The 20,370-nt window shown below is 37.8% G+C and overlaps 1 protein-coding gene across 3 annotated transcripts in view; it reads left to right on the top strand.

Moving 5' to 3' along the window:
- LOC127657595 (chromodomain-helicase-DNA-binding protein 4-like) overlaps positions 1–19,141 on the top strand; it is a 40,202-nt gene extending 21,061 nt beyond the window's left edge. The window contains exons 19-41 of one of the 3 annotated variants that reach the window (XM_052146454.1): positions 1,184–1,357; positions 1,621–1,762; positions 1,896–2,027; positions 2,159–2,276; positions 2,422–2,546; positions 2,696–2,788; positions 3,049–3,190; positions 3,996–4,165; positions 4,254–4,431; positions 4,525–4,557; positions 7,324–7,410; positions 7,513–7,604; positions 7,691–7,824; positions 7,923–8,067; positions 8,312–8,468; positions 9,478–9,575; positions 9,783–10,032; positions 11,463–11,525; positions 11,608–11,772; positions 11,857–11,965; positions 12,326–12,458; positions 12,809–13,004; positions 17,817–19,141. In XM_052146454.1, the coding sequence (XP_052002414.1) occupies positions 1,184–1,357; positions 1,621–1,762; positions 1,896–2,027; positions 2,159–2,276; positions 2,422–2,546; positions 2,696–2,788; positions 3,049–3,190; positions 3,996–4,165; positions 4,254–4,431; positions 4,525–4,557; positions 7,324–7,410; positions 7,513–7,604; positions 7,691–7,824; positions 7,923–8,067; positions 8,312–8,468; positions 9,478–9,575; positions 9,783–10,032; positions 11,463–11,525; positions 11,608–11,772; positions 11,857–11,965; positions 12,326–12,458; positions 12,809–13,004; positions 17,817–17,992 (3,112 nt within the window). In that variant the 3' untranslated portion in view covers positions 17,993–19,141. Of the gene's footprint in view, positions 1–1,183; positions 1,358–1,620; positions 1,763–1,895; positions 2,028–2,158; positions 2,277–2,421; positions 2,547–2,695; positions 2,789–3,048; positions 3,191–3,995; positions 4,166–4,253; positions 4,444–4,524; positions 4,558–7,323; positions 7,411–7,512; positions 7,605–7,690; positions 7,825–7,922; positions 8,068–8,311; positions 8,469–9,477; positions 9,576–9,782; positions 10,033–11,462; positions 11,526–11,607; positions 11,773–11,856; positions 11,966–12,325; positions 12,459–12,808; positions 13,005–17,816 lie in introns of all 3 variants that reach the window. The other 2 variants (XM_052146456.1, XM_052146455.1) reach the window with 2 other exon arrangements.
- Positions 19,142–20,370: the final 1,229 nt, after the last annotated feature.

The following is a 20,370-nucleotide window of genomic DNA, read 5'->3' as shown; positions in this document are numbered from 1 at the left end:
GAGGAGGCAGACGAGTGGTTAGGATCCAAGAGCGGTTTTATTGAATAAGCACAAAAATAAACAAACTCAGGAACAAAGTAAAAGGTCCACGATGGGAAAACACCAACTAAGAATACCGGATTAAACACAGGAGGGGTGCAGGAGTGGCTGAGCAGCGCACATCCATGGAGGGTAGGGTAAACCCGAAACGACATGAGGGTAACCTCGAAAGAACAGACAGACTGGCAGGGAACACGAACGGAGAGAGCGAGTCACAACAGACATGAGCGAAAACATGGAACGTCAACGCACGACAATAGGAAGGGAAAACAGCGGGGTTTAAATAAAGAGACACGGTGATGACAAAATGACAGACAGGTGCGGACAATAACACACTGACAGGGCCGGAAACGACGGGAAGAAGGGAAGTGTAGTTCACATACGGACAGTGAGACTCAGGCGGGCAACAAGGAAGACATGACAGGGAGCGTGAACGGTAAAACAGAAAACACGGGCGGACAACAAGGGAGCGTGACATGGAAAGTGACTAGTGACGGGTGAAACAGAAAACACGGGGCGGATAACACGAAACACGGTGCAGACGATGCAAAACACAGTGCAGGTGACACGAAACATGGTGCGGGTGACACGAAACCGTGACAATTACCTGAGCAAATATCAACAGCGCAACTGTGTTGTAGGTTGCCAGGTTGCGGTCACAAATGGGTTGAAATTTGTATGATGTGTCGATTGTGTGAGTAGGATGCATTTAATTTTTCATTCATTGTTTGGGCCATACAAATTACGGGAGTTTCCTGGGAGAAATAATAAAACAGGAGGGGGACGGGAGATGGGTGTGAAATACGCTAGACTCCTGGGAAAAACGGGAGTGTTGACAGGTATGCGCATGATGTATTGCATCACATTATGCTTAAGGCATATCACTCTTAAAATAGGGTCCCATGAATAGTAACCAAGAACAGTAAAACCTGAAATATTGTACACCTACATTGTGGGGGACTCAATAATGTCTTAATGAATAATGTCTTAATGAAAATATAAAAATCGTTTCTGTTATGATTAAGTTTAGAGGTAGGGTTAGGGAATAGCAAATATGATTATCTCACTACAAAAACAAAAGAAGTCAATGCTGGAAAGTCCCCACCTTTTCTGATGAACAGTTTTGTGTGTGTGTGTGTTTTAGTAACCTAGAAGGATTCCTGGAGGAGTTTGCTGACATTGCAAAAGAGGACCAGATTAAGAAACTGCACGACATGTTGGGTCCACACATGCTAAGAAGACTCAAAGCTGATGTCTTCAAACACATGCCCTCAAAAACTGAACTCATCGTGCGAGTGGAGCTGAGCTCCATGCAGAAGTATGAGACTGGCAAATCCTGAATCTGTCATTGTTTTGTTGTTCACCAGATTGAATGCTGGACAAGCCCATATTTAAGTAAAGCAAGTTCGATTGTATAACTGATAGCTTCTAAATTGGTGATTCTTTTTATATTACAGTTGGGAGATCCATTTAATGTCCATTTAATATATATTTAAATGTATCAAAGAAATACCCACAGGAATGCGAGTCCTTTTTATAAAGACTTCTCATTAAATTTTTCTGATAATCTTTCGGGGACAGGAAGTACTACAAATACATCCTGACACGCAACTTTGAAGCTTTGAACACTCGTGGTGGAGGAAACCAGGTGTCTTTGCTCAATGTAGTTATGGACCTGAAGAAGTGCTGTAACCACCCCTACCTCTTCCCCACAGCTGCTAATGTAAGATTCTGCTGACATCCTCTCAGCTTAGCACTGTACCATTTTACAGTCTTAACAGGGGGGACTTGTAGCTCTCTTAGTTTTAAGTTAATGGCAAGGACATTTTTGGTTGATTTTACAAAACTTTTTACAGGAAGCACCGAAAATGCCCAATGGCATGTATGATGGCAGTGCCCTTACAAAGTCTTCGGGAAAACTGATGCTTCTGTGGAAGATGCTGAAGAAACTGAAGGATGGTGGACATAGAGTGCTTATATTCTCACAGGTACACACACATACCAGAAAAGCTACATACATAAAGAAGCACATTGTTGTTGCACAGTTAAATTTCACATAGACACACACGAACACTGATTAATTTTTCTTTTGTGCTTGTTCTCTCACACTTGAATGTAGATGACAAAAATGTTGGACTTGCTAGAAGACTTCCTGGAAAACGAGGGATACAAGTATGAAAGGATAGATGGAGGGGTGACTGGAGGGATGAGACAGGAAGCCATCGATAGGTTCAATGGTGAGAGAAAATTAAATCCATCTCTATTTTTTATTCAGATTACTTTCTGGTTTCTACTGTTTTAAAATATGGAACATTTAAAAAGGCTCACATTTTATTTAACAGCAGTTGTTTTTGTTTGACATCAACTGTGCTCTCTCTGCAGCTCCTGGTGCGCCTCAGTTTGTTTTCCTCCTGTCCACCAGAGCAGGAGGTTTGGGCATCAATTTGGCAACCGCTGACACTGTCATCATCTATGACTCTGACTGGAACCCGCACAATGACATCCAGGTAGAGGCAACCTCAAATATCTGACCCAAAAATTGCCAAACGTCTCTCTGTCCCTCTTTGGAAGTTTGCATTGTACATTATGTTTACTTCGATAGAATTGTGGCTGTGCATTGCTAACATAAAAATGTCTCTTGCTCTCTCTTTCTCAGGCGTTCAGCAGGGCTCATCGTATTGGTCAGAATAGGAAGGTGATGATCTATCGATTTGTCACTAAAGCATCTGTGGAGGAAAGAATTACGCAGGTGAGATATGAATTTGACATTCATTAATGTAAAGATCAAATCAAATTCTAAGAGAAGTAATTAGTGTCTTGAATTCCATTTGTAGGCAATAACTACTGGAATGTGTGTTGTGTTTGTGGCCTAAAAGATGACTACACAATATAGTGGGAAATATATGTTAAATGTGATAAATCTAGTCAACAAACAAACGAACACTTCACATTCAAAGTCATTATCTCAGAGTCATCAATGCTCTCTGCCTCATGATCTTCACATCTCAGGTAGCAAAGAAGAAGATGATGTTGACCCACCTGGTGGTGCGGCCCGGTCTGGGCTCCAAGGCTGGATCTATGTCCAAACAGGAATTGGATGACATCTTGAAGTTTGGTACTGAGGAGCTTTTTAAAGGCGAGCTCGGAGAAGGTGAGAGAGTATTTTTAACATGAAACATCAGTGAACAGATATTGTTTTAAGGAGCCCTCCTTCTTCAGGATGTGATCTTAAAGGTCTCTGTGGCATTAGATCAGAAAATGTAGAATATTTAGAGATTCAGTCAAACTTTGGCCAAGTAACAAATGTTCAGCAGGTTCTGTTCAAATGAATATTCTGGGTTCAGTACAAGTTAAGCTCAAGCGACAGCATTTGTGGCATAATGTTGATTACCACAAAAACTGAGGCCAGTGTTATTGACTTGCCCTATCAGCCAGTGCTGTGTGGTCTTTAATATTACATGTGTTGATCTTGTGCACTGTGTTATTATGCCTTATAAACTCATACATATGGTGTTCTGTGTTGTATTGAACATTGCTGTGAATAATCTATGTATCTAGCTGGCTGATGTGAAGAATGAGGTTTTGTCGAAATGAAGGGTGATAGTTTTGTGAAGCATCAGATTGGATGGGCTAAAAAGATAAACCAATGAATAACGTTTTGTTCGGAAGCCGTTGTTTTCCAGCAAAAGTGTGTTTATAACATTACTGTATAGTGTTCATGAAGTTATATTATGAGCTGTAAAGTATATTATATTATAGTTATATTATGAGCTGTCCTTGGTTTTTACAGAAAACCTAGTTCTTTGTTTATTCATAAATGTTATATTTAATAAACAATATACATATTTGTTCCTGGCACATATTAAATACTTTGCAAAAAGGTAGGTCGAGTATTCTAAACTACTATTTGCATGAATAATGTTGTCTTTTTCGCTATGTCTCTCTTTTTCATCCAGGTGACAGTAAGGAGGAGGACAGCAGTGTGATACACTATGATGACAAGGCGATTGATCGTTTGTTGGATCGGAACCAGGATGCAACTGATGACACAGAGCTGCAGAGTATGAATGAATACCTCAGCTCCTTTAAAGTGGCCCAGTATGTGGTCAAAGATGAGGAAGAGGAGGTAAGCCATGTGGGATTGTGCCTGTTTGTTTGTGATGTGTTTGTCTGTGCTGTATCTATGGATTTGTATCATATGTTGTGTGTGTCAGGAGGAGGATGTGGATAGAGAGATCATTAAACAGGAAGAGAGTGTAGATCCCGATTACTGGGAGAAACTCTTGCGTCATCATTACGAGCAGCAGCAAGAAGATTTGGCTCGTCATCTGGGCAAAGGCAAACGGCCACGCAAACCTGTCAACTACAACGACTGCTCACAGGAGGACAGAGGTAGTAGACGGGGTACAGACGCACTTTTAATGCTTTCTTTTACTAATCTTTCCTTTTGTGTGCATGTGTAGTTGTACTTGTTTATTGTTATAGATGAAGACGAGCGTACAATTGTGACCGAGTCTGGTAGGTTAATTTTTGGTTGTTGTAATATCTGTGGGTCTCATTCATGAAACGCGAGCAGAACGAATTGCTGTGTAAATCATAATAAATAAAAAGTAAATAAGGAATACAATTAGAGCTGCTGGAATTAATGCGTTAATGCGTGCGATTAAATATAATTTAATTAGTATTTTTTAATGATTCGTTTATTCAGTTTGTCATTATCACTGTTTGATTCTGTTCTGTGTGATTCTTAATAACTGATCAGAATCTTCAGAGTTAGCTCTTTCTCGCTCTCACACACATGTACACGGAGCATCTTTATCAGCAAGTGATGATGGAAACCCTCTACAGGTTATTTAAAAATCAAACCCAGATGAGATGTTTAACAAGTTAAAAAGTAATTTTCACTCTTTGTGTTGTGGAATTTAATCATTATTTAAGCATGACAAGTGAAATATCATCCATAAACGAAACAGTAATTTATAGAAATGCGAAAAACAGTAGGGAACTTTGCACAGGCCAGCGGCATCTCTACACATGAAAACATCCTTAAAGTTTGAGTTTTTTGTTTGCATTTCCTTTGTTTTGATGCAGTTTGAGACCTTTGAGAGTTGAATGCTAATCCATAAATCTACAACATTATGGACTAGATGTAGACTGACATTTTAGGTTACCCAATAATCTGTGCTGATAGTTGCTTTTTGGAACTATCGGTTATCTGCAAAATTTTATGCCGATAGTTGCTGTTGCCGATATTTCGTTTTTTTATTCCTCATATGTTCCTCTCCTCCATGTTCCTCTATGGATTCTACAGTTAGAACGGCTTGGTTCTACTGTGAAACAGTGGCCTTTAGAAGTGAAATAAAAACAGTCTGACTGGGGATTTGCTGTTTCTAAATCTTTCGTCATTGGCAATATTTATCCATATTTTTATCCTCACCTTAATGCATATTTTGTTATTTTGATTAGAAAATCAAGTATTCTAAATTGAAGCAATAACATGCAAAGAAAACATTTGACTATATGGAAACATGCCCCATCAGCACAGACATCGTATCTCCAACTTCATAGCTTGTGAAGAATAATAAACCTTATTCCTTGAAATATATATACAAAGCCCTTCACCTATATTATAGACTAATATATATAGGCTATAAAAGCTTAATTTGGAAAATACTTAAAGGTGCAGTATGTAAGATTCAGAGACCCTTGTTATTAATGACACAAGTGGCCGTTAAATGAACTGCAGCCAGCTGCCTGTTGCTCGTGCTCTCGCTCGTGCACACACTCCACAGGGACACGAGCGAGCGAGGATTGGCCAAAACTGTGTCGTAACGTACAAAGATACTGAACATGATCCACCGACCTCATGCGGACAGATGAGGTAGCATAATTAAAATTACACAGTTAAGATTGTTTTACTACAAACTTTGAGACTAAACTAGAACTGCTTATCAGCTAACATATCATACTGATACACGCATACAGCTACATACTACCGAACTATACCAGACAGTTTACTGTTGCACTGCACTGGTATTGCATTATTGTATGTTTTATTGCACTATTATATGTCATATGCTGTACTATGATAAAAAAAACTGCGTATTTGCTTAAATTTATCCTGTATACCTGACATTTAGTATAAAGAGTTATTATTTGAAAGTTACAAAGCAAGGTAGCTTGCAATTCGCGAGCGTTAGCAGGCAAGATCAAGCTAGCTAAAATTACACAGATAAATCCTTATGGCACTATATTTCACATGTTTGCAGTAATGTAAACTTATCTGTCCAATAAGAAGAATGCCAATTCAGGGTCTGTTTTGATCCCCAAAACCTCCCGCAGGAGTGCACATAAACATCCCATCCTTTGGTTTTTCCTGGCAAAACTGACCCGCTCCCTTCGCATGAAAATTAGTCTACAGGCTTTAATAGGCAACCTAGGAAGTCCGGGAAGGGCTAATTTTTTAAGTTGCGTTAGAAGCTGTTCACACATTGGCAAAAAAAAATATTACATAAAAATTGTTAGATATTGCACCTTTAAATATAGAACATTGGAACTGAGCCAAATCTTTGCCATTTCAAAATAAGAGTCCCCGGTGTGTTTCGGGCTTGTTCATAATTAAAAGTAAATTTTATGCACCAAATCGTAATTGTTTTCTGGTTATTTGTGGTTAAACTGTAAACTGCATCTGGGATTTTATTCTTGTTGCCTCTATGTCTGTGCCTGTCATGGCAAGCAATTATAATTTATTTATATATATATATATATATATATATATATATATATATATATATATATATATATATATATATATATATATATATATTTTTTTATTCTATAAATCTATTTATAAAAACTCAGCCAATTAATCGGTTATTGGCTTTACCCACCAGGTTGGTCAACCTCTATTATGGATGTCATCCACAAAGTGCTGAACCCAATAATCACACATAGGCCAATTATTTATCTTACTTAGAACTGAATGAGTTTGATTAATTGCTTAAAAATTTGAAATATTTAAATTTATTGACAGCACTAAATAAAAGACTTTCAGTGGCGAGCGATTTACACAAAATATTGTTTTATGCGTGTTTTGTGAATGAGGCCCGTTATAGATATTTTCTTTGGAAAAGAATGTTTGGTGTTTTAAATCATGTCTTAAATTTACAAATTAGATGTCTGCATGATTTTTGTTATGTGTTGTTCCCTCAATTTAAATTTTTCTTTTTGTCAAGAGAACTGAACTGCTCATCACTGTATTGCCTTGCCCATTTGCCTTCTCAGATTGGCAGGATGATCAGTCTGATAACCAATCAGATTACTCTGTGGCTTCAGAGGAGGGTGATGAGGACTTTGATGAACATTCTGAAGGTGAGATAAGAAGTTAAACAATGATGCATCTTTAATTGAATAAGCAATTTATTATACAGATGTATATATTTTTAGTGACACAATCCTCTCTTTTATTCATAGCTAACTCTCGAAGGCCGAGTCGCAAAGGCTTGAGGAACGACAAAGACAAACCATTGCCCCCCCTACTGGCCAGAGTGGGAGGAAATATTGAGGTTCAATCTACAATATCTCCTATCTTTTTTCATGGATTGTTCATCTTCTAAGTAATAGCCTTAAAACATGTCTCTCACCCCATTAGGTGTTGGGTTTCAATGCTCGTCAAAGGAAGGCCTTCCTGAATGCAGTTATGCGTTATGGCATGCCTCCACAGGACGCCTTCACCACCCAGTGGCTCGTTAGAGACCTGCGAGGCAAATCCGAAAAAGAGTTCAAGTGAGTCTGATTGTCGGTAATTTATCTGTGTCAGAAACATGTCATTTGAATGCATTCCCTCATTTATTTAAGGACACTTTGTCTCTGTCTTTTCTCAGGGCATATGTGTCCCTTTTTATGCGCCACCTGTGTGAGCCAGGCGCTGATGGGGCGGAAACATTCGCTGATGGCGTTCCACGGGAAGGGCTGTCACGACAACATGTCCTCACACGCATAGGTGTGATGTCACTGATTCGCAAGAAGGTATGTGAAGTTGAGATCACTTGCGTTTTATTGGTTAAATGTCGAAATATTGGGTGATTCTGATTTCTGATGGGTAAGTTAGTTACTTAGTAACTACACTGATTTCTAATATGTGGTTGTCCTGGTTTATGATTGGTTCTTTTGGGGGTACACATTGAACATGGGATTGTACAGTGGTGCGGTAATGGGATTAGTTGTTTTCTGTCTGTTCTGAATTGTGATTGGCTATCTGGAACATTTACAGGTGCAGGAGTTTGAGCACGTGAACGGTCAGTGGTCAATGCCCTGGATGAAAGAACTGGAGGAAAGCAAGAGAGCAGCGGCCATCGCAGCAGGAGAAGATCCAAAAACACCCTCTACTGGAACACCGGCTGATACACAGCCTAACACACCAGCACCAGGTATGCACTAGGGGTGTTAAGAAATCTTGTATCATATTGTATCGTACGATACGGCACTCACGATTCAATACCATATGTATCGGATGATACATAAGCATATTACAATGTAATTAAAAACAAGCTGCGCACCATTGAGAGCTGCGAAACAGTCGCCTTCCCAGAGAGGCTTCGCTGAATGCTCACAGGGCAACAGATCTACAGTACATAGGCGAGAGGAATGATGACAAGCAGCAAGTAGATTGTAATGTTTATTGTAAACAATATGTATTGTGAGAAGTGCTATACAAATATTAATGTCTTGAGTGTAGACAAACACATTTTTCTCACGAAAAACATAATTTTGTTTTATTTTGTATGAGGTTTTCAAACAAAATAAATGCAGTGCTATTTAAGTTACTTTATCAGAAAGCTGTACTTTTTGTTGCCAATGTCAGACACTTTTTTGTCATTTATGATTTAAAAGACATTTTTGTTGAATCCTTGAATAAGTTTGAGCAAAACATTTGTAGACAGTTTAAATTTTTTTTTTTATCGTATTATGAAATTTGTGTGTCGTTACATGCCTAGTTAAATGCACACACATACACACTCTCACAGCGTTACACTGAACAGTTAATCTTCAGCAAAGCCCCATTTACATTGACAGCAACTTGTAGCGTCACTCTGAACGTCATTCATTTTCAATGAGAGCTGGTGAGATAAGTTAAAGATTATGCAAATAAGCAGCCACGCAATACGACATCTTACTTAAACAGCCAATAACATCATATTACCAGTTGCGCAGCCCAATAATAACAACGTTTGGGCATCCAGTGGAAGGGATGCCCAGTAGCAACCAATAATTACGAAAGTACAATAAGATTACTACTGTCTGTGTGAATGGGGTGTAATAGTTCAAACATACATAGGCAACATTTAGATTTGTTCCCTTTGCTTTTCTTTTACAGATCATTTGTCCAATATATCTGCATCTATTAAGAATTATTGACACTCTCTTTTATCCAAACAGAAGACATTTCCAAGAGTGAGGACATGGGCAAAGAGCTGGAGGAGAAGACAGAGGGAGACGGAGAGAAGGAGACGAAGGTCTCCAGACAGGAGGATGAGGTACTTGTTTAAAATTTCACTCTTTCACTTCATTGTCCTGTGTTCATCAATGTATTTTTAAGGTCTTTTCTTTTGTAAACACCTGTCTGTTTCATTTTCTCTTTCCTAATTTGTCTTCATCTATCTCTCTCTCTCTCTCTCTCTCTCTCTCTCTCTCTCTCTCTCTCTCTCTCTCTCTCTCTCTCTCTCTATCTGTCTATCCCTCAGATCATTGAGATTCCTGATGAAGGTGAGAAACCCCCCAGTCCAAAGAAAGAGGAGATAAATGAAAAAGAGAAAGAGGTCACATCACCATCAGGGGAGAAGAATGGAGGGAGCAGAGAGTCAGACAAGGAGAAAGAGAAGGATGGAGAGAGAGAGGAAAGGTCGGCTGAATCAAAGGAGAACCCCATCTCTTCAGACGTCAAGGCTAAAAGTTCTGAGACCTCAAGCAGTGCAGATACATCCAAAACTAAAGGTGAGTGAATGCAATGAGTAACACATAAATGGCCAAAATACTCCATGAATTTCTTGTTCATTTCAAATAACATTCAGCTGTACTTATGAAACTTCTCAATAGCCAGTTTCACTAGTTGTGGCAAAAAATATAGATTTTCCAATGCATGTAGATCATCAATTGAACAACCCCGATATAGATTCTTAAATCCTATAATCGATCTTTTACTCTGTGTGCAATCCTCCCCAGGGGTTCCCATACTTTTCTTTTTTTATTTATTCCAGCCGAACCCCTTTGACCTAAATGAATTACTTGAATACCCCCTGATATGTTAAGTAATGTTAACCTTTGGAACTATATTTCATTTTACGTCTTTGCTCTTTAATTTTCTTATTATTGTTTTAATTAACCTTTATAACATCTATTGTTTTTTTGTTACTGCTTATACTATTTATACATTTTATTTGTTAATTCACCATTAATATACCAGAGATTGCTCTATAGTCAAAGTAGTAAAAAAAAAACTTGTCAAATGGTCTATTTCTATCTGTCATTTCCCTGAAAATGTTTAAGCATATGTTATTTCATTTGTGTATGTATGTTTGATATTTTGATATGGTATAGCCAATATTTACATTTTCAGTAATTAAAAATGAGGGCTGGGGATTTTAACGTGTAATTTCTGTGAATATTTCTTGCTTATTGAGTATTTATTATTTTTACGAAAATAATGCAGTGTCCATTTTTTTTTACTTACTGAAACTTCACACAATGAGAGAAAGGTGTCCTGAGTTATTCCTGGCAGGCTCCTCGGCCACAGGCTCCATGCGTTTATGAATATGGGAGGGGAATGGGAAGGGCATCTGCTGCCTGCCAGAAACAATCCCAGGCAACTTTGTACAATGGGCGAAACTTCACTAATGTTTTTCCCCACTTTCTGTGGCTAAAGAAAAGATGGATTTCAGGTGGTGCACGCTCGACTCACCAGCACATCCTAGAGCAGAAACTGATTGTGTGGAGCAGTACACGCTTATTCATTACACACGACGCATGTCCACATTGTAATGGCAAATGTACACATTAAGAAAACAGCATAGAATAATTGTATCAGCTCCTTCAGAACATTGACGATTGGTTAAAGCAAACTTATTAGGCTGGAGCATCCTAACCAATCATGCTTGTAATATTACAGCCTTGTTCAAACACAACATCAATACAGAACCTTTCCCGCAATGTTACATCCTGGCAGGACAGAGACAATGGGTGCTCTTCACACACACACACACACACACACACACACACACACACACACACACACACACACACACACATATATCTATCTATCTATATATATATATATATATATATATATATATATATATATATATATATATAAATTATTTTTTTTTATGTGAAAGCTCGTCATAATCCCTCTCACGCTTACATTGCAGAAGAATCTTCTGAAGAGAAGGCTGAGAAAATGGACATTTGCCCAGCTGGAGAAGAGAAGAAAGGTACTCACTGACTCAAATAACAGACTTATTCCACACAGGAACCTATCTAACTCTAATATTCAATAATCCTTTTTTCTTGCAGAGTTGAAAGAGGAGAAGGATGGCACAAAGACAGAGGATTCTGCTAAGCTTCAAAATGGAGAGAATGCAAAAGACACAAGTGGAGGAGGAGATGGAATAAGTGAGGAGAAGAAGAAGGCAGTGAAGCAGAGGTTCATGTTTAACATTGCTGATGGAGGTTTCACAGGTACACTGGGAATTTACTGTCTGTGTGTGTATGTGTATGTGTTGGTAAATTTGAAATGAATGAATTCTCTGTTTCTCTCTCCAGAGCTTCACTCTCTCTGGCAGAATGAAGAGCGAGCTGCCACGGTCACCAAGAAGACTTACGAGATCTGGCACCGTCGCCATGACTACTGGCTGCTGGCCGGTATCATACAGTATCCTAAACCAGTTACCGTCATTTAGCCAGTTGTTATAGGATGTGTGGAATCTTGGTCCTGCTGCAGTCAAAGCAATAGGGGGACATACCAAGTGCAAATACATTTTCCATTCAACTTTTCACTCAAATTCTTATGCAAAGTATATCATTTGTAATTAAGAAATTATTTTAAATGCAAATAGTGCAAAACAGAAGTATTTTCGCTAGTGGTCTAGGACCCCACTATACATCTGTTATTTTACAAATAGTCTAAATCTATTTTGGATTCATGTTGCAGGTAAATCAAGGTCAAGGTAAATGCTAGTTCTGGTGGAAGATCAGAAACTGTTTGTTGAGTCCTTCACCTCTGTGCTATCAGTCATGGCTACGCTCGCTGGCAGGATGTGCAGAATGACCCGAGATTCGCAATCCTCAATGAGCCGTTTAAAGGAGAGATGAGTCGAGGAAATTTCTTGGAGATCAAAAACAAGTTTCTTGCTCGCAGGTTTAAGGTAAGAGACAGAAAAATATTCAACTAAACTGCCCTGTAGAGTTGAAAAGAAGTAACAAATTTGTCAAAATTAAGTTATGGCTGAAATCAGGAGACTTTGACTATGATTTGTCCTCTGACAGCCGGGTTTGGATCAACTCATTAATGATCAGATTCAGAGAAAATGGTGTAAGACATTTTTATAATCCACATTTTGCTGCACTCAAAAAACTTCATAGCCATTTTTCTCAGTTTCAGGGTTGGCATGGTTAAAACGGCATTTTAGCTTTGCTGGGTACTTCACACAATGCCCAGCTACAAAGTTAGCTCTTCTTTCAACTCTGATTGGCTAATCTCTTTGTCTATCTGTAGCTGTTGGAACAAGCTCTGGTGATCGAGGAGCAGCTCAGACGTGCAGCATATCTGAATATGACAGAGGACCCGTCTCACCCCTCCATGGCACTCAACACTCGCTTCAGTGAGGTGGAGTGTCTGGCCGAGTCACACCAGCACCTCAGCAAAGAGTCCATGTCAGGAAACAAGCCTGCTAATGCAGTACTGCACAAAGGTACGATAAACTCCCTATACAACTCTACACAAGTCAATAAGGCACACCACAACTTTTGGAGATTTCCATGAATAGGGTGTAATGAATAAAAGTATTTTTTTCCATCACTGAAAGGAGGTTCTTAACCTTGAGGAAATGTTGATCGCCAAAATAAATATGAAATTAGCTTTTTATTTACTTTTTATTTGAGGTTTGCAACCTTTGTAACCCTGACACTAAAATTTGCCGTATGTCTAAACATAGTTTAAAACCCTGATTTTAAAATGTATAAAATAATATATTTATACACCTTAGCCAAATACATTTAAGCTCAGTTTTTCACAATTCCTGACATTTAATTGTAGAAAAGATTTCCTGTCTTAGGTCAGTTAGTATAAATAATTTATTTTAAGAATGTAACTTGTCAGAATAGTAGCAGATAGATTTATTTATTTCAGCTGTTATTTCTTTCATCACATTCCCAGTGGGTCAGAAATGTACATACACTTTGTTAGTATTTGGTAGCATTGCTCTTAAATTGTTTAACTTTAGTCAAACATTTTGGGAAGCCATGCTGGAATTTTGGCCCATTCCTCCAGACAAAACTGGTGCAACTGAGTCAAGTTTTCTGGCCTCCTTGCACACTCACACTTTCTGTTCTGCCCACAAATTTTCTATCGGATTGAGGTCAGGGCTTTGTGATGGCCACTCCAATACCTTGACTTTGTTGTCCTCAAGTCATTTTGCCACAACTTTGGAGGTATGCTTGTGGTCATTTTCCATTTGAAAGACCTATTTGTGACCGAGCTTTAACTTCCTGGCTGATGTCTTAAGATGTTGCTTGAAATTCCATATAATTTTCCTTCCTCATGATGCCATCTATTTTGTGAAGTTCACCAGTCCACAACATGATGCTTCCACCCCCATGCTTCACGGTTGGGATGGTATTCTTCAGCTTGCAAGCCTCACCCTTTTTCCTCTAAACATAACGATGGTCATTATGGCCAAACAGTTACATTTTTGTTTCATTAGACCAGAGGATTAGACAATAAACAGGAAGATCTTTGTCACCGTGTGCGTACGCAAACTGTAGTCTGGCTTTTTTATGGCGGTTTCGGAGCAGTGGCTTCTTCCTTGCTGAGCATCCTTTCAGGTTATGTTGATATAGGACTTGTATTACTGTGGATATATACTTGTCATCCTGTTTTCTCTAGCATCTTCACAAGGTCCTTTGCTGTTGTTCTAGGATTGATTTGCACTTTTTGCACTAAAATACACAGCACCCGCTCTTCAGCCCAATAGAATTGTCCAATAGAACCTCTTCAGGTTTTTCATGATTTGCACTACATTCATCTCTAGTAGACAGAATGTGTCTTCTTCCTGAGCGGTATGATGGCTGCATGGTCCCATAGTGTTTATACTATATATGCGTACTATTGTTTGTACAGATGAACGTGGTACCTTCAGGCGTTTGGAAATTGCTCCCAAGGACTTGACTGATTTCTTTTGATTTTCCCATGATGTCAAGCAAAGAGGCTCTGAGTTTGAAGGTAGGCCTTAAAATACATCCACAGGTACACCTCAAATTGACTCCAGTTAGCCTATCAGAAGCTAATTGGCTAATTGCCTAAAGGCTTGACATCATTTTCTGGAATTTTCCAAGCTGCTTAAAGGCACAGTTAACTTAGTGTATGTAAACTTCTGACCCACTGGAATTGTGATGCCAAAACTATAGTTTGCTAATATGAAATATGTGGCGTGGTTAAAAAATGAGTTTTAATGACTTTTTAATGAAACTTAAGTGTATGTAAACTTCTGACTTCAGCTGTGTGTGTATATATATATATATATATATATACACACACATATATATATATATACACTAGGGCTGGGTATCGTTAAAAAAATTTAGATACCGATACCTTGACTTCGATACCAGTTCCTAAATTATACTTTTTTTTTGCTAGAAATTTTATGAAATCCATTTTAACAAGATTACAAACATTACCTCAAAAAACTTTGGTTTTAATTTTTCAGTTTGTTGACTTTTTTTACAGACTCAAAGCCTTCTTGTCTCCTCATGCCAGGGTCGGCAGGGGCAGAGGCTATAACATAAATGTGACCTAGAAAGCGAAACTGTTAATTCAGCTAACCCTAAGGATAAGTACGGTTTAACAAGATAACTAGTTTAATGTACGTTAAACTTGATCAGTTACTGTCAACCGTAAAGCATTTTTAGCATCGATTTAGCTAGCTATCTATAGCCATACATCCAAACAATATCTAACGTTACTTAGGTCCCAGTTTATTGGACTACTATATGTCACTGTGCACAGAAATGTTAATTTAAAATGTACACAAGCAAGTACCATTACAAGTTAGCCGATTTTGTCTGCTAAACATTAACCTTGACAGCCTGTCGGTGTCCCAGTCATAGCGCCGCTGCATTCATCAGTAGTTTTGAAGGAAGCTCTGTGGCAGGAGGGCGCTGAGAGGATGACTGCACCGGCTCAGTCTTCTTGCAGTCGAAGACAGAGCAACTTTCTGCTCTTTAAGTTTATTCTGTGCACTGTCATGTGCTTCATCAGATTTGTTGTGTTGCCAAGACCGACAGCAAATATCTTGGCGCAAATATTGCATTTTGAGCTGTTGGCATCAAACCTGGTGAAATGTTGCCACACTTTTGATCTTTTCATCTATGGGTGTTGAGACGCATACACACTACAGCCTCACGTGTGAGTCGCGTCTCTTGGTGTAACCAGCGTAAACTAGTGTTTTTCCTTGATGCCTAAATGCAGTCAGTCAACGGCACTTTTAGATTTGGGCACATCTAGCATGCTACTTGCTTATCACTGACGTTGATGAGATTAACCCCGTAGGTATCGAAATTTGGTACTAAACAACAAGACATTTTTCGATACTTGATTGTTTAGAGGCATACTTGATTGTTCGGTCGGTGTCTAAAATCGAACTTGATACCCAGCCCTAATATACAAAGCTCCAGGAAAAACGAGACCACTGCAAAATTATCAGTTTCTCTGGACTTAGGTGTGGTTTGAGTAAAATTAACATTTTTGTTTTATTCTATAAATTACTGACAACATTTCTCCCAAATTCCAAATAATAATATTGTCTTTTAGAGCATTTATTTGCAGAAAATGACAATTGGTCAAAATAACAAAAAAGATGCAGTTTTCACACCTCGCAAAATGGTTTATATTCATCAACAAGTTAATATACATTTTTAAACAACACAATATGTTTTAACTTGGGGAGAGTTCAGAAATCAAAATTTGGTGGAATAAACCTGATTTTCAATCACAGCTTTTGTGTGTCTTGGCATGTAAGAAACGATGTGAAAGACTGGTAGAGAGCCTGCCAAGACGCATGAAAGCTGTTATTGAAAATCAGGGTTATTGCACCAAATATTGATTTCTGAACTCTTCCCAAGTTAAAACATTAGTATTGTGTTGTTAATACATTAATTTGAACTTGTTTTCTTTGCATTATTCAAGGTCTGAATACATTACATCTTTTTTTGTTATTTTGACCAGTTGTCATTTTCTGCAAATAAATGCTCTAAATGACAATATATTTATTTGGAATTTGGGTAAATGTTGTCAGTATTTATAGAATAAAATAAAAATATTATTTTTTTTTCAAAAATATACCTAAATCCAGAGAAACTGAAAATTCTGGAGCAGTATATATTAATTTTGTATAAATGTATAAATATAAATTTTAGGCACTTTTTTCCAATAAACATAAAAAAGGTTGTTGGTAGACAGGATGTTCTAAGCTTCTTGAAAGATGTTCTTCTGTCTATTTAATGGCTTTTGTCAAAAGCTGAATATATAAAATAACCATTTTAAGACAATTTTTTTGTGTGAAAACAATGCATTTGTTAGTGAAAATATTTTGTGAAAATAATGCAAAAATAAAGACTTTTGCACAACCCACAGTACTGTATGTATATATATATATATATATATATATATATATATATATATATATATATATATATATATATATATATATATATATATATATATATAAATAAAACTATGCCTGAATCAAAATCACAAATGCAATCAAAATATATTTTGAATATTTTATTGAGCTCTCTGAAAAATGCAAATCCAGTATCCACACTGGGACTTCCACAGCAAAATATAATGCAGAAAAGAAAATCATATAAAAAACAAAGTCACATATATGTGATCATCAATCATTTGATGACAGCTCATTGCCTTGTGGAATACAGTAACAATTTGTCATCTCTACAACAGTCAAGCAAGTCTTTCAATCCAAAATACATGTATACCACGACTTGTTTCCAACAGGAACGTATGTGCTGTCCATGTTTACAGTTGTATTAAAAAAATTCTGTTACTGTATACTGTGATAAATGTTAGTAAGGGAGTTGATGTTTATATGTGAAAAGTCTTGTATTTGATGCTAGTGCAGGGCAGGTGCTTTCTCTTTCCCTCGTCAGCGCTGTTCAGAATATCTGGACTGTTTAGCCGTTTCACATGGCTTAATTGCTCATTGCTTTGTACATCACTATATCACACACTTAACACCTCAGAGTCACACAACAGCACAAAGCCACACAACTTCTCACATCATTTAGTAACTCTACAGCTTTACATGCCAGATTTGACTTGATTACTTGCCTGTAGCTGTAGTACTTATGTGCAGAACCATAAATGAAAAGAGAGTGATTGAGATGATGCATTTCAAATGTTCTAGACAATATCACTGGCATTGCTTGTGCAAAGAAATGCTGTCATGTTCAAAAAACTTGTCCTTTCTCCATTCGTTCCAAACCAGTTCTCAAACAACTGGAGGAGCTACTCAGCGACATGAAGGCTGACGTCACCCGCCTACCGGCAACAATCGCTCGGATACCACCTGTCGCCGTACGGCTGCAGATGTCTGAGAGAAGCATTCTTAGTAGGCTGGCCAGCCGAGGACCAGAGGTCACACAGACGCAGGCGCCACGTTGATGACCCCTGGATACATTTTTCACCGCTATCTCCTAAAAGCGACGAGGAATGACTTGACTTTCTCTCACACATACAGACATACACCTGGTTTAGGTGATCCATTGTATGTATGTATATATGTGTATTTATATATATATATACTAGTGCGGTTTCCCTGAACTTATTATCTTATATGATAATAAGTTCAGGCTGCCTGCACTAGTTTGGATAGAAGGATAGTGGAGAGGGGTCCCTAGCTAACACACAGTGGTTCCCTCACATTTTCTGTCAAACTCCAGTCAATTTAAAACCATCCCACCCCAAATCTTATGAAACAACACCTGCTGACCAGAGATATGTACTAGCATATTAAAATACACAGCACCCACTCTTCAGCGCAATATAATTCTCCAATAGAACCTCTTCAGGTTTTTCATGTCACTTCATCCACACCGTATGTCCATACAGGGCAAGGTTAAAGACCCGGTGTGGATTTCGACCTTGCACGGATTGGAGTGAAAGCTTTGCAAGATCTTTGCAGTTGAGACTCTTTCTTCCACAGGTGTGTACTTGTGTTGTAATTCACATTAGTTAAATCACTGTGTTTGTGCATTTCCATAATTATGCTCTTGTTTGAGCTCTGAATCATGATGTGGTCTTCATGTTGCCTGTACTGTAAGCACCGTTAGCTGTTTTCAAGTACTTTAGGCAGCAGTTGGAAGATGATTGAAAGGTTTATGCAAATGTAAAAGCACACAGACTATTATGATATGGCCATCAAATGACCTTTCATACTTGTAAAGTTTAAAAAAATATATATATTATCAAGATTTTTTTCAATTATGAGAACTGCTGCTTTGAGAAGAGTTGTTCTGTCCCATGTTAGCCATTGTTTATGAATGAAGTCTGTGCTTGTTAAAAAATCCACTCTTATTGCCCGTCCTCTCTTCGGACTGGCTCCTGAGCAATGTATTTAAAGGTTCTATAAGCCAGTCTTATAATATAAAAATCCCCCTAGCACAGGTGACAACATACAGCTGTTAATTTAACTTCTAATTTTACACATTCAAGAGTTTAAATATCTCACTTTGTAATTATTGTTGTTGCCCTTGTATTGTTTTATGTCCTCTGTTTCTGTTTTTTCAGACCTGCAATAAAAGGTAACAAAAATGTGCAATGAGTTTTTCTTTCTTTATTAAGACCAAGCATGATGAGTTTTACTTTGAGGGTTGATTTCATCAGTGATTTTAAGATAGATGTCATATTAAAGGCAACAAGTCTGGTCCAAATCGTAGCCTTTTCTGGTCAAGAACTGTCTACCTCGAAAGGAAGAGACCATATGGTCGACATGTAACGTGATCAACCACAATTTGCTTTTCTCTGCCATTCTTTTAAGCGCTGTTGACTACCTGCATAGCCTGCTCTAAAAACTTTATGCACGTGCTATGCTCACATTTTTACATCATATTTTCTTTTTTTATTATTGTTTTCAAAAATAAATTAGTTCTAAAATAGAACAAGTCTTGTTTTTTGCATTCATTTATTAATAAAATAATAAAAAAAGATATCCACATCTGATTTTTCAGGCTTTTCTCTGATCGCCAGCTCCCATCTACGTCTCATGGAAGTACCATACACTCGTGCCTTGAACTTAAATGTAATCCTGCTCTGCAAGAAATCTAATTGGGTCCTGTGGCAAAGCAGACCTCTAGATTAAACCACAAAAATAGACTGGCATGGAAAAAAAGCAGCGTTGGTACTGAAGCGTCTCTCTTTGCGAATGGGTGTAATTACAATACTATGTAAAAAGTTTGAATAGAATTTTTGATCATACAAAAGTAATAAGTACAAATTATTTCACAATGCAGAATAAACAGTTGTGCTTGTCGATAGCTAGGTAATTTGCTTTCAAGTGCCTTAAAACAAAAAATTTGATATCCTTGTGTAACTTATATCACAAAATATATTATTTGATACTCAAAAGCATTTGTTGTATCAGTCTTGTAAACACGACTTTCCAGACAGACTGATAAATCACCCTGTACCTTTACTCCCGCAAGTTGTATAAATTGATCCAATTAGATTTGAGCTTGTCAGCTTGCTTTTTAGGGTTGTGTGCATTATGCATCAGACAGTCAGCAAACAGGCTGTGGGCAGTCACACTGCATTGCATGCATTAATGGATTATGTTTCAGTAGAAGGTAATTGTGCAAGCAATACATGTTTCCATGAGTTGTGATGGGGTTTTGAATTGTTTGAGAACTGAGTTTTGATTTCAACATCAATGTATGGAGCTCAACTCTGATCAGAGTGAGTAAGCAGGCAGGGGAGAAAACCAGTGTTTGGTCAGAGGATGATAAAGAGGTATGAATGACCAAAACAGACAGGATGGGGAAATT

Source organism: Xyrauchen texanus, chromosome 17, assembly GCF_025860055.1.
Source record: "Xyrauchen texanus isolate HMW12.3.18 chromosome 17, RBS_HiC_50CHRs, whole genome shotgun sequence".
Taxonomy (NCBI): domain Eukaryota; kingdom Metazoa; phylum Chordata; class Actinopteri; order Cypriniformes; family Catostomidae; genus Xyrauchen; species Xyrauchen texanus.
This window is presented reverse-complemented; position numbering and strand designations above follow the sequence as displayed.